The sequence below is a fragment of the Alligator sinensis genome, unplaced genomic scaffold, assembly GCF_000455745.1.
Source record: "Alligator sinensis unplaced genomic scaffold, ASM45574v1 scaffold806_1, whole genome shotgun sequence".
In the NCBI taxonomy this organism is placed as follows: Eukaryota; Metazoa; Chordata; order Crocodylia; family Alligatoridae; genus Alligator; species Alligator sinensis.
The window spans coordinates 592,901-607,072 of NW_005842521.1; the positions used below are offsets into that span (position 1 = coordinate 592,901).

General features: G+C 40.1%; 1 protein-coding gene across 2 annotated transcripts in view; it reads right to left on the minus strand.

Moving 5' to 3' along the window:
• SMC1B (structural maintenance of chromosomes 1B) overlaps nucleotides 1-14,172 on the minus strand; it is a 67,728-nt gene that overhangs the window by 23,519 nt on the left and 30,037 nt on the right. The window contains exons 10-16 of one of the 2 annotated variants that reach the window (XM_006031658.3): nucleotides 12,714-12,899; nucleotides 11,007-11,186; nucleotides 10,349-10,495; nucleotides 8,567-8,704; nucleotides 7,930-8,046; nucleotides 3,268-3,374; nucleotides 2,253-2,394 (exon numbers count right to left, since the gene is read on the minus strand). In XM_006031658.3, coding sequence (XP_006031720.2) covers nucleotides 2,253-2,394; nucleotides 3,268-3,374; nucleotides 7,930-8,046; nucleotides 8,567-8,704; nucleotides 10,349-10,495; nucleotides 11,007-11,186; nucleotides 12,714-12,899 — 1,017 coding nt within the window. The remainder of the gene's footprint in view (nucleotides 1-2,252; nucleotides 2,395-3,267; nucleotides 3,375-7,929; nucleotides 8,047-8,566; nucleotides 8,705-10,348; nucleotides 10,496-11,006; nucleotides 11,187-12,713; nucleotides 12,900-14,172) is intronic. The other variant, XM_006031659.3, reaches the window with a different exon arrangement.

The window sequence follows — 14,172 nt, forward strand, 5'->3', positions numbered from 1 at the left end:
TCCAGCTGGCGGGGCCCAAGCCAGTTAATCCGTCCACAATTCGAAGCCGGCGGGGAAAGGGGTACATCTGGGATTGCGCTCGGTGATGGGAAGAAAGATCGATAGGTGATCAGTCTATCGATCGGCAGCCGCAAGTCAGATAACTTCAGAGGCACTCTGCAGCGTGCTCAAAGCTCTTCGACTTGGGCGGAAGTCGCGCGGAATTTTAAATGGCCAGCGAGCCAATTACTAGCCGCCACATGTGAATAATTTAATACTGGCCAATAGCGGGGCACAAATTTACATTCGAATGGCGGGAACTCTTTGCACCGTGCATTTCTGTGCTGCAAAGAAGAAATGCATCCTGCAAAGGAAACTGCAAATTGGCGGGAACTCTCTCCTGCACGTGGGCTCTCAATTGCAGCAGAACACTCTGCCGTGCAAAGGAGCTCTCATGTGGCCAGGAAATTCCATAGTGCCGAGGCACCAAAATCACTGGGTCGTGACACATTGTATTACAGTACATTACAGCCCATTATACCTGGAAAGTACTGAGAACAAAACATACTGTGTAAAACCTGCACAGCCAGCCCTATCCATTGTAAGTACTGGGATGTTGTACAACTAGGGGCATATCTACCTTTAAAATGACACTGACTGTACACTATATAGATTACTGTCCTTCTCTTCAATAATACCTCACCATCCTGTTCTCAGCTCACATGGGAACCTCTCCTGTACAAACTGTCCCATTTACTCAGGCTTGTCCAGGACAAGTAGAGTTCCCACTGGAATGCCTATTATGAATTCTAAAAAGGAAACTCTGTTACAAGGTTGCAACAGTAATAGGTAAGTCACTAAATTTATCTTCAAATTCAGTTGCAGTGAATATACACTTAAATAAGAAAAAACAGTTGTGTTTCAGTATCTTGTTGAATCTAGCGCTAAATATTTTTCATACCTTCAAACAGCTTTTCTATGTATTATAATAATATATTATATATAACTATATTAGACAATAGAAAGATGGAAAAAATACACAGGTACATGAAATCATTCTCAGTATGAAACAAGTTTATATGATATGAGGGATCCTGGTTTTCTCCAATAAAAATCGCAAATTCTCTGATAAAACCCCCGAAAACCATGATTAAAATGAAATGGCACTATCAACTGACAGGTATCAATTGAACACAATGTTCAATTGATGTATTTACAATTTTAAAGCAATTTGGAAGCCTACCAGTGCCTCAATCACTACTCTAATATTATAAAAGCCTATGTCTGTCTGTCTGTCCATAACACTTTATTCGCACTCTGACTGGCTGATGGAAACAGCCAATCAGAGTGCTCCAAGAGTGGGGGAGCACCTCCATGATTCCGAAGCTGTGACAAGGACAGACAGGGGGTGGGGGAGCCGAGGCCAGCAGTGATGGCCCCGACTCCCCCACCCCACTCCCTGCAGGAAGCAGAAGAGCAGCAGCATGGGGCATTAGGTGGCAGCACTCCATCCCCGCCCCCTTGTCCCCCACCATTCTTGACAGGCAATTGGCTAGTAATAAAATAAATTCTAAATACCTATAAATTGTGGCATTTGATTTTGGGTTTTTAAAGTAGTGTTAACTACTTAAACAAATGTTTAACTTTTCTATTACTCCATGTGCTCCTTTTTTTTCTAAGGAGTTAAAGCTCCAGAGAATTTTAAGGATGAATTTTAAGGATAACCAACTACAACTCTTTGTACATTCTATACATCTGGTCAGCTTCAAAAGCTATTTCATATAAATATATTACATAACCAAGATATAAACCATTTTTTATGTTGAGTTATGCTTAAATTATTTTAAGTTGACTAGTTAATATTTGTAAAGTGCTTTGAACATAAGGAGAACCATAATAATGTTCAATATTAATTACTTATAAAACTTTCAAAAGACCTTCAAAACCTATAGACTGATTAAAAGATTTTAACTGTATGTTTTTCTACAGCCTTATCTTGTGTGTACAGACAAGATGACAAAGCTATCATTGGTCTTATCTCTACATATCCGGATTTCTCTAGTTTTAAGGAGTTCAAATATCTTATACTGTTATATTAACGTAGTTACAATGTTAAAATAAGAGTATGCAGCATTTTTAATATTTATGATTCAGTACTGAATATTTAGAAGGAATGACAAATAGAATCAATCATTTCATTTAAAATTGTGATTCTCTATATTCCTTCCTCCTCCTCTACCCTAACACACAATATTGTTCTAGGTTATAATTACCTTCTTCAGGTTGACAATCTCAGCCTCATCTTTATGAACTGCCTCCTTCAATGCACTGATTTTGTTAATCTGTTTCTGAAGCTGACCACGACTAAATTCAAGCTGAATGCTCAATCGTGTCTTCTGGTTTTCAAATTCTAGTCTAGACAAATAACATGACATTATGATTTGGGACAACACTGGAAAGAAAAGAGAAATCCACTAATCCAGGGTGCAATACCCACAAAGTTGACAAATGCCATGTGACCAGAATATTTTGCCCATCAGAAAAGTAGAGTTTATCACTCTTAGTACAAGGTGCATTAAGGTATATAGCCATGATCAACCTGAGCTGATTTATATATAAATTCTTCTTTCATTGTTCTGTCACCGGATTTATTAAACCCATCCTCACCTCCCATGTTCCATTTCTCTGAGATGAAAGCTAAGAACAAAACAGCAGTGTCTAATGACTCTGACTCCTCTTTCAGAAAGAAGCCTGTCTTTTCTTAAATACATTTGTGAATAGATTTCCCACTGCTATTTGTTTGAAAATCTCCATTTTTTTCACACAGAACTATCTCACCTAACATTCAGTTTTCATTTTAGAAGTATAACCTTATTTAAATGTTCACTTTTCACATATGTGTAAGAATCATTTCTCAGTGTAGTTTTAAGAACACTATTTTTCCTTGTTGTTACATATAGGTGCTATTGTAATATTATCAGCACCACTGTATTACAAACTTATTCTCATTATTCAGTTTGTTGTGAAATTCCATTATGGACAGACACATTACAATTGTGTTGGCAGTTTAGACAGAGACAGTCCTGACACATCTCCCAGCAATAAGCATGTAATCATTTTATTGGATTTCTTACATAAATTATGACAGAGAAAATGGAGATAACATGACATTTTACATTCCCTTAAGCCTTTGTGAGGTCTCTTCTGATAACTGAAATTTCTAAGTTACCCACTTACTTGTGTGATAACACCTATCCCTATTAGTTTATACTTCAGTTATACTACCACCTTTTCCTATCGATTTCCTCCTGCTGTTTCACATGCTCTTGCTCATACACACGTATATTTTCTACCCCAATCTCTTCACAGAACTCCTGGAATATACTATCTTCAACCTTTAAACAAACAAATAATTAAACTGTTTTGTAGCTCATGAATACAAAATATTATTTTAGAAATTGTATTTGCTTTACAGTCTAGCTCTTTCAAGAACTTTTAATAAGCAACATGTTTTAAGTTGCCAGGCAAAAATTTACTTGCATTAAAGAGTTTCAAAGTGGTTATCACATCCAAAAAATCAAACAGTGGATGAAACCTTCATGGGATAAATGAGGAGAGGAATCTCTATTTTACCCATTTTTGCCAGGGAATGAGCAGGGTCATTCCACTGATTACTCCCATCAGTAGACTGAAATATTAACCATACATCTCTCAGCTGTGGCTCTCACTCTATGTGGTAAAAACATAAGGCTGGCCAGCATGCACAGTTCCTTGATCATCCTAGTCTTTTCCTGCTACTAAGCTCCTCTGTAGAGTAAAGCTCTGCGTCACTGGGTCCCCTGCAAAGAATCCAGAAGTGTTGTTGTCTCTGCAATGGACCTATGCTCAGAGAGACCACCACCACAGTCTCCTCCATACCAATAAAAAAAAGAACAATGTGTCTCCTAATGAAAAATGGATAATGACTGGAGCAGCAATACAAATATGTCCTAAAATGAATAATCAGACTGTAAATTAGAAGAATGACAGTTTAACAGGGAAATGGATACATATTAATACAGAACTATTCTGGATCTAGCAGAAGTTTGAAAAGACATCCAAAACAACCAGATCTAGATTTCTGTAAGAAAACTTGGTGAGATCTGACAAAAAGTAGTAAATAAGTTACATAAAATGTCAAACATATTGTCATTTATAAATATATTAATATCCAGGTTTATTTAACAGCATTCAATCAATTATACTGTTCTTTGGAAATGAATTCCCAATTTGTAGTTTCTGTTGCTGCAAAAGCAAGAAGTACTTTATTTAGACAGGAAACTGCAAAACATGCTTGGAAAGTGTGCTTTTGGTAAGAAGTATACTTCAGCTTTCAAACTCTGTATAATTAGTTCATGAGAATCAAAACTGGCTTCATTGGTAGAGGCAAATTTTAAAAAACTTCTAAGCATATATGAATTAATTTCTATTCATTCATAAAATACTTCATGAATGACCGGGGGCGTGGGGGTCGATGGGGAGAGAGGCCTGTGTCCCTCCCCCCTGGGGCTGGGGCTGTTCTCCGCCTCCCCCCGCTGAGGCCAGGGGCAGGCCCTCTCCCTGCCTCCCCCCCACCACTTTGGACTCAGGCCGGGGCCTGGGCCATTCCCTGCCTCCCCCCCCGCTGCTTCGGGCCAGGTCCAGGGCCGTTCCCCACCTTCCCCCTCCACTGCTTCGGGCTGGGGCCGGGGCATTCCCCACCTCCCCCACTACCACTTTGGGCCAGAGCCAGGGCCCATGACCACGGTGGTGTTCATGGTGGCAGCAGGGCACAGCCACCAGTAAGCCCCGCTCTTCTCCCTCCCCTGTTCCCCTCTGCCTCCCCTCCCTGCTGGCTGTTGTTGGTAGGGAGTGGCGCTGGCCCCTGGCTCCAAGGAGCAGATCTAGCGCTGCTGGCCTTGCCCCCCTGCTCCATCACCTCTGTTATGGCAGCACTCCAGTCCCCATCATCCCCCTTTGCCTCATGTATAATTAGTAAACTAATTATAGTTAACCATAATTATAGTTTACTATAATTACTGCCAAGGAATAGGGGAAGGGGGCAAGGCCAGCTCTGCTCTGCTCCCCTCCGTCCCCACTGTCATGGCGGCACTACATTGTCTGTCCCTGTCTGTGTAAGGCACTCTGATTGGCTGCCAAGACAGCCAATCAGAGTGCGAATAAAGCATTACAGACATACAGACAGGCAAACCTACTTAGGCTCTTATAATATTAGAATACTTATCTAAAGGCATAAGAATCTTTTTATATTTGAAAGCAATTTAAAATTTCTAAATCCAAAATTCTTAACAACCCTCTAACAGGTGGCCAGACCCTTAGGAAAAGGACCTTTTTACTTAGGTTTCAAAATCTAAGTTACTAAATGGCTAAGTGGGTAACTGATCAAGAACTATAGTTTAAGAACGAAGGGCAAAAATTCCACACTGGACCCAGATTTTATATTCTATTGTGTAAAATACCCAAAAGCTTACTAAATAAGGTAAAATGTTAAATATGTGCCTAAAAGGTGCTACTCTATGTACTATTCATTTGCATATTCTTAGTCCCTTTCTAAACTACATCTTGTCTAAAATTAGTCTCGTCTATCATCAAACGCTAAATATACTCAAGGTAACTTTGCAACCTTTACCCTAGCTTTTTCAATGCATCTTTCTTGAGTTTTTTAAAATGGTTCACCCCTTGTGACATTCTCTCACCTGATCATTTCCTTTGCCTGTTTTTCTCTTAACTGAACTATGATCAAGCAAATACATATATAGATCTCATAGTATCATAGTAGCTAGGGTCAGGAGGGACCAGAACAGATCATCTAGCCTGACCCCCTGCAACAGGCAGGAATGAATGCTGGGTTCACAAGACCCCAGACAGGTGATCGTCCCCCCTCCTCTTGAATATGCCCAAGGTAGGGGTGAGGACCCTTCCCTGGGAAGTTGGTTCCAGATTTTGGCCACCCTAACTGTAAAATATTGCCTTCTGATCTCCAACCTAAACCTATTCTCCATCAGCTTATGACCATTGTTCGTCACCCCAGGTGGTGCTGGAGAGAAAAGAGCTCTGCCTATTTGCTCTTGATCTCCCCTGATGAGCTTGTAGGCAGCCACCAGGAACCCCCTCAGCCTCCTCTTGCTAAGGCTGAACAGGTTCAGGTCTTTCAGTCTCTACTCATAGGTCCTGTCCTGCTGCCCTCTCACCAAGCGGGTGGCCCTCCTCTGAACCCTTTCCAGGCTGGCCACATCCCTTTTGAAGTGCGGCACCCAGTACTGGACGCAGTACTCCAACTGCGGCCTGACCAAAGTCACATAGAGGGGGAGTATCACTTCTCTGGACCGGCTTGAGATGCACCTTTGGATGCATGACAAGGTATGGCTGGCCTTGCTGGCTGCAGTCTGGCATTGGCGGCTCATGTTCATCTTGGAGTCAATAATGACTCCGAGATCCCTTTCCGCCTCTGTGCTTTCAAGAAGGGAACACCCCAGCCTGTCTGTATGCTGTGGATTCCTTCTCCCAAGGTGCAGCACCCTGCATTTGGCTACATTGAACCCCATCCTATTCTCGTCTGCCCACTTTTGTAGTCTGTCTAAAATCTAGAATCTATACTATTCTATCTAGGGGTGCATCAATAGAGATTTTGGGGTCTGATACCAATAGCTGATATTTAAGGAGACATATCATCCAATACTGATCTGATATCCAATACATCTGCCATCACGTGGTAAGTCTGGTGTGGTGGAAGGAGAGGGAGAAGGGAAGGGATATGGGGGGGCAGATCAATGCCTCCGTGGTGAGGAAGGGGCAAGGGCAAGTGCTGCCCAGCCTGGGCAGTGGAGGCAGTATGGGATGGGGCTGCAGCTCATGGGGTGGAGGCAGCTCCTGCTGCTGATTGTACCCTGGGAGAATTTCGCCACAGCTCCACTCGCAGCCCCATGCTGCCACCCGCTGCAGCCCCAGCTTTTTCCGGTGCTTGGGTGGAGGCGAGGTGTTCAGCTGGGGCTGCGCTGGGTGGCGGTGTGGGGCTGTGAGTGGAGCTGCGGTGAAACCTGGAGTGGCTGCAGCCCGCGCAGATCTGGGGGCATACACGCCCCACCCCTCGGCGCAAGCAATGGCAGGAGTCCGCCTCACCCCACGAGCCATGGCTCTGTCCCATGCCCCTACCTTCCCTGCCCTGGCAGGGCAGTGCCTGTCCCTGCTCCTACCCTCTCCCTCATCGAGGGGGGTTGATCTGTGCCCCACCCCTCTTCCCTTCCAACTTTACCAGCTGGAGGCAGCTCTCCATGGCTGTGTACAGCACGGGCACTTATTAGCCAAATGATTAGCCCCATAGGGCCGATATCCGACATAGGCAATTTTCTTCATATTGGTACCAATTCAATATTGGACCAATGTATCACTGCACTTCCTAATCCTATCCTACATTAAACAGCTTAAGACCGACTCTAGTTTACAACAGGCAATAACACGGAGCAAATGCAGCATGAGGAAAAATCATATGTTGTTGTCCCTGACAGCATAAAGGAAGACACATCCATAAAAAGCAGAATTTTCTATGGCTGTGAGAAAAGTTGGAGGGTCTTGCACTTGACACTTTAAATTTGCTTTTTTTAATGCCCACTAAGTAATTTGGGACTGAAAAATTCCATTCAGTTTTTGAAGTTAAGCACAGTTAAAATGCAGATGTTTGTAAATACAACAGTAGAATTTTTTGTTTCCATTTTAGACTCATCTCACATCTAAGGAATACAGAATGGTAGGTGCTCTTTCTGAAGAACTTGGATTGGAACATAACTAAATTGTAGCTCTACAAAAGAGCTTTAAAACTATATGAACCATAGTTATAGCCACAGTAAATGCAGGGAGCTGCCATAAGCCATCTCCAACTGTATAAATGATCATGAACATGACAGAAAGTGTTACCTCATTTATTTTCTTCTGAAACTCTTCCATTTTCCTTACTCTTTGTGCAAGTCCTTCATTTAGCATAGCACATTCTGATTTGATATTTACTAATTCACTTCCCAGTTTAGACTTTTCCTAAATATAAAGGGGGAAGATAATTACTTCCCTAAACAGTATGGATGACTTTTTACATGTACAGGGATGCACTGACACTGAAAATGTATCTTTTTCTGAGTTAAGAAATTAAAACTTTTTCTTCTGAAAACACATTATTGATTTAGTTGTCACAGTTTTAAGAGATGAAAGTAAATGTAAGATAAGAAAGTAAATGTATCAGTAAGACTTGATTTGCAGACATATTGGGGTTACTAAAATAGAGATAACTTTTATATAACTGTCAAGCACATTTAAAAAAATCTGATTACGCTGAAAAAAGGTGCCTTGATTTAACCAAGTACCTTATCTTGTTCTCTAATTTTATTAACTGTCATAATTTAAAAGTATACATATCAGTAAATATAAAGTAGTATGTGCTAAACATGTAATCATTATATCCTAGATGATCATAGGAAAGTAGGATCATAGCTAAAATATGTATAAGAAATAAATGTATCAACACTTGAGAAAAACTAATGGTTGGTTGTTTTTATATTACCTTATAGAAATTAGCAAGCTGTTTCTTTTTAAGAATCTCTAATTCACTTTGTGAATATTTGAGCCGAGTCTGAGTTCCTTGGCACTGAGCCTGCAACTGCTTCAAATCTGTCTCCTTACGTCCGATCTTCATCAATTCCTAGAAAAGGTTAAAACAGGAGGAAATAGTAGTAAAGCAAAATTTAAAAAAAGAAGTCAAGTTATCTGCAAATATATTGCTGTATTCTTAAATTCAAAGGCTTAAAAAAAATCACTCTGATCTTGATTACAGTCCCAGTCTGTGCTAAAGATACAGTTGTGTTAAGTCAAGGGGGTCAAACTCACCTTACATCCCAGGCAAGGTAGGGCTGCAGAAGTGGCAATGAGCAAAGCAGCTGGAAAGCAACTGGGGCTGTATCAGCTCTTGTGTGCCTCCTGCACCTGGTCACCATGTCCACTGGGGTCCAGATTCTGCAGCAGGCCACTACCCTTCTAACTTGGCCATGCTCCCCTCAACCTCCAGTGGTCTCACAGTAGCCCAGAGGGCCTCACAGAATGGCTCCACAAGCTGAACCTACACTCTGGGCCATACCTTTGACACCTCTGTGATAAGTCATGTTATCTTCTGTGATGGTAGTGATTTTACCAGATCGCAACCCCTCTAGCAGAGCTAGCTGTTACACAGCTAATCCACACTAATCCGAAGCATGGTTAGGTTCCCCAGAATGTGTGAACTACCCAGTAAATAATAATAGAGAAGCACAGTGTGTTACTATGGGTTAGAAATAGATGAAGGATATAAGCTGATCTTCATTTTATGGGATGATATAGGGGTTAGCATGACATGCTGTAGTTAGGGGCCTACCTAATTCAGGGCGACTGCCTCCCGATTTCGTGTCCTGGTGTGTGGTGTCAGGCACCATTTCTGCAGTGCAGTGCAGCAGGTCACTGATTGGCCAAGGGGCCTTGGAAGCTCCGCCCCTCCCCAGAGGTTGAAAGATGGCTATGGTCAATCTCTGGGGAGGGGCAGGACTTCCATGACCCCTCAGCCAATCAGAGGCATGGGGGCCCCCTGCTGTGAACATCTTTCCCCTTCCTCCTCACTCTCCCCTCCATGCTTCAGGATACTAGGGCTTTTTTGTGGTCCCCATGCTTTTTCGCAGGGATCGAGCTTTTTCACAAGGGACTTACCAAATTCAGTTTCCATGAAAATTGCAAAACCACAAATTTGGTAGGCCCCATCCTAACTATAGTGTAGTCTGCAGTTTTACTATATCCCTCCTGCCAAAATGATACTTTTCTTTGCCTAGCACCTTCCCCCACCAAGTTATCACTCATTTCTCCCATTCTCAAAATAAGAATAAGTAAATCAGGAATTAAATAAATTAAGTTGCTATCAGTGGCAATGCGTAGGGAGTGCAGAGCATTGGTGACCCCCTGCCAGCAAGTGCTCTTGGCTTAGGCGACAGGCAGGGGGGGCAGACCGAGTGCTAGTGCCCCCCGCTCCCTGCCCCCGAGAAATGCCGCTGGCACTTACGGGCACACCGCCAGCACTTTCAGGCTCAGTGTCCGGCTGTGGGGGGACTCCCTGCCCCCACTGGTCGGCACCGTCATAGCCATCTGCAGACAGTCCCCGCTCATCCCGTGTCGCTGTGCCCCCCAAGCCTCGGGAGGCACACATCACCTATGGTTGCTATTATAAAGCTAACCAAATTTGAATAGTTTCTCATGTCATCTTCAAGTCTAGGATTTTAAATATGTTTTGCCTTTGATTAGACTATAACTGCCTATCAAACAGACCTACCTTTAGTTCATTAGCCAAATTATCTCTCTTTTCTTTCATTTTATTAATGTCTTTTTCATCCCAACGTCTAGCTTTAAATCTCAAATCACTTGATCCTCCAGAAATCACTCCAGATTTTAAAAACAGAGTTCCATCAAGAGCTACTGTCTGAAAATTAAAGATACTTTATTTTTCTGAATGAACAATACCATTAAGTTTGGTTATAAATTGTGTATCTGTAACATCCTAGCAACTAGTAGATCAAAAGCAAACCTTCCATGGATGACACATTTACTTGGACTAATATAGGATATATTGTAAAAGGCAAATTACTGTTACTCTGTTTTGTAGTGAATAATATTTTAAGATAAATTAGTGTCATAAAATACTGGAAATTAATCCCACAACTGGGGATTGTAATTTTGGTCAGTCCTCATATCTTAGAAAGTTGTTATTTTAACCTTGGTATATATTTTTGTAATTCTGTTTAATTCTCTAAGAAACTTCTCCCTCCCACAAAACAAAGATAAATCCTCTTCAACAGTGAGTTGGGCAGAGCAATTTAACTAAATTAAATAATATTTTGTAGCATATTTATGGGAAAAATTATTACAATTGACATCATATGGAATTTCAGTTTCCTTGATACAAAAACATGAAACAAAATTCAGCTTCTTACTTTCAACCTCAAAGGTCCATCAAATGCTATTTGTTTTGCTTCTTTAATAGTTTCACAGACCAGGCTGTTCCCACATACAAACTGAAGCACTTTTTTCAGTGAAGCCAATGGAGTTTGAACAACATCGATCATCATTTTAGATCCTTTTAACTCCCTTAACTTTTCATTGATAGGCTTAATCTAAAAAAGCAAACAGGCAGTCTTCAGAACTGGCTGAAACTGATGCAAATAACATGATGGTATATAGTACATGACATGAATGAAGCTATCAAACAAACATCCGTATTTTCCTGAATGGTATTTTATGTCAATACCTCTATGCCTTCTGATAGCCAAAAAAAAGTTTACATTGTTAACATACATTTCAGTAACTTTAGAACTCTACCCATAAGCAATCACAAGCACTCAAAAAGCATCCCCAATCAGTACTTAAGTATGTAGGGAATAACATGCTTAAATCCAGCTGTGCCTTCCTGAATTGGTGCCTAGAGTAGCAATCTCTACATTAAAACCTGAAAGGCAAAAATAGGAACAATGATTCAGAAACAGTTCTATTACAGCAGCTGTACTTTAAATAAACCTGGTTATTAGGTAAACAATATAATTTAGGGTACATTCACAGGCAAATTTATTAAAGTCCCCATGGACCAAATATCATTTTTTAACATCGGAGGTTGCACCGAAGTATATCTAGAGTACTTTACTTAGAGAAGCAATATTTCACTGCCAGGCTAATAGGGTTGAGGATAGCTTTGGATTATATGGCTCTGAACAAATTGTTTTAGGATATGAGTAAGTACTGACATCTGTGGCAGTAGTTTACTGCAGGAGGCACCAACATCCTGAATAGCAGTGGCCTAATATTCTAAGCGAGAAGAGGGAATAAGCAGTAAGGTACCTGAAGTCAGAAGCTGACAAAGTATTTTTTTTAAATTTATTGAGGATAACTGGATTTCCCTAGCTAAGCTTACAAGAAGACTAACTCAAGCAGTAGCAGCTGCTCTAGAATATCCTAGGTTGGAACACTAATTGTCAATTAAGAAAACTCCCTGTGTTCTGCCTATATTATCATGGTTCATTAAATTAGTGGCTTACTCCATTAAGATTATAAAAAAAATATTTGTGTTTGTACAAAACAAGCAAGAGTTTTATCTATTAAAACAATTTTAGAAGTATGCAATACAATACTTCGATGTACAGTCTAAATCAGTTTCCAATTTATTATTTAAAAATCTTATTAATCAATACAAGAAGGGACCATAGATTTCACGATATAACCGGCTTTTTTTTGTATTCTATTTTTTTCAGGAGTGAAACTATAAACTAGATGAAATGTCCAACTGGGAAGGAAGAGAATGCCCAACTATGGGTGGTATGAAACAGAATGCTGAAAATAAGGCTTTATAGTAGGTTTCTCTGAAGTTTTCAAGTCTAGCTCACATACTTTATAAAATCAGAATTCTCCAGTAGCTTACAGTTGCATAAAAAAACCTATGTAAAAAAGTTACATAAGGGGGGCAATGAATGGAAAGGATTACATCAAATGATCTTAAATATGTCATGTAAAGAACAGAGGAGTTGGGAGTTTTACAGTGACGTAAAACCTTATGAAGTATATAATAGCTCTTCTATTTTACCATATGTAACCTTATAATAGCCAACTAATGGTTTAGAACTGAACTCGTAAACTGACAAAAGGAAACTTACATCAAGGTAATCCAAAGCAAGAAATGTTTCAGGCTCAACTCTTTCCTCCTTTAGGAATCGAATGCAGTCCCTTGCAATTTTTTCAGTGGTCACAACAATGGCATTCATGTAGCTGCCAAAGACTTTAGTAACAGCCAGCTGATACTTTTTATGAATAGGATGACATAAATCAAGCAGCCTTCCAAACTTAGGATAAAAAAAAAAATTATGTCTTATTTTACTTCTGGTATTTAACAAACTTGTGCATCACAAAGCCTTACCTGTAGTATAAGAAAAAAGAACTATAAGTCAATTTTTATGAAGTTATATATCAACCAGCAGCACAATCCCCATAATGGCAATAAAGTATTTAAGCTACTGTGATAAACCTGCAGACCTAATCACTCCAAAACAGATACTACTACAGAAATTCTAAGATTTGATATTTTCCTTAGTCTACAATTCCAGTCACTGTGCACAAAAACAGTAATCCATATTCTTTAGTATGAGGCTAAAGGATGAATACAAACATACTGAAAATCCCTTCTTTTGAAAGTCTACCTTGCAGTGTATAAAGTATAATAAAATACACGCAAAACATCTGAATGCAGAGAAAGCACTGACTAGAAAAACAATACCTGAAGCCAAATTTATTTTCATCAACAGTAAAGGTATTGTATACAACATTAATACCAGGAGGATGACCAAAGTCAGTACCCTTTTCTCTTGGTTAGCAGCATGACTAATGAAAGTGAAACATTATTTTGCCACATAATGGGATAGATGAATCTCTAGCAACTGCAGCTTTCAAAAAGTAGTCTTCAAAATGCAAAGTCATGCAGTCATAACTATCCTTGCCTACAAAGAAGTTGCAGTTTAACAGAAATTGCTTTTAAAAATCTAATTCAAACTGGCACAAACCTTCTGACCCTCTTGTTCTGGACCTGGATTATCAATTTATTTTAACTGCTGAATTAATTATTTAAAGAATATTTACACAGGATTTTGAACCAATTTACATAAACCAGCTTATATTTTAGTTGAACAATGCACTGTTGTTCATTCACAATACCCAAGTCTGCAGATTGTAAAACAACAGCTTTGAAAATGATGTGCACATCTTGCATTTTTTCAAGACAGTGTAGACTGATGCCTAGTGACAATATCTTAAATGTTATGACAAGAAATATTTTGTTTTCAGGTCAAAGCGAGTAATAAAGAAAAGGAATTATCACGTAACCTCATCCTTTTTTCCCTCACAATTTGAAGTCCATGGATTTAAAAAAACAGTGAAGGAAGAATAGGTCTACAGTGGCAACATTTCAAAGAACAGAATTCCTGTATGATCCGTGTGGAACCTAGTATAAGGGATTAGAAAGGAGAGTCTGTTTTAATTTTGTATTTGAGGATCTTTGATACTAAGACTGGACTAGGTCCTGCCACGTCAAGCACCCAGGGGCAAATCCAGAGAGTATGCAGC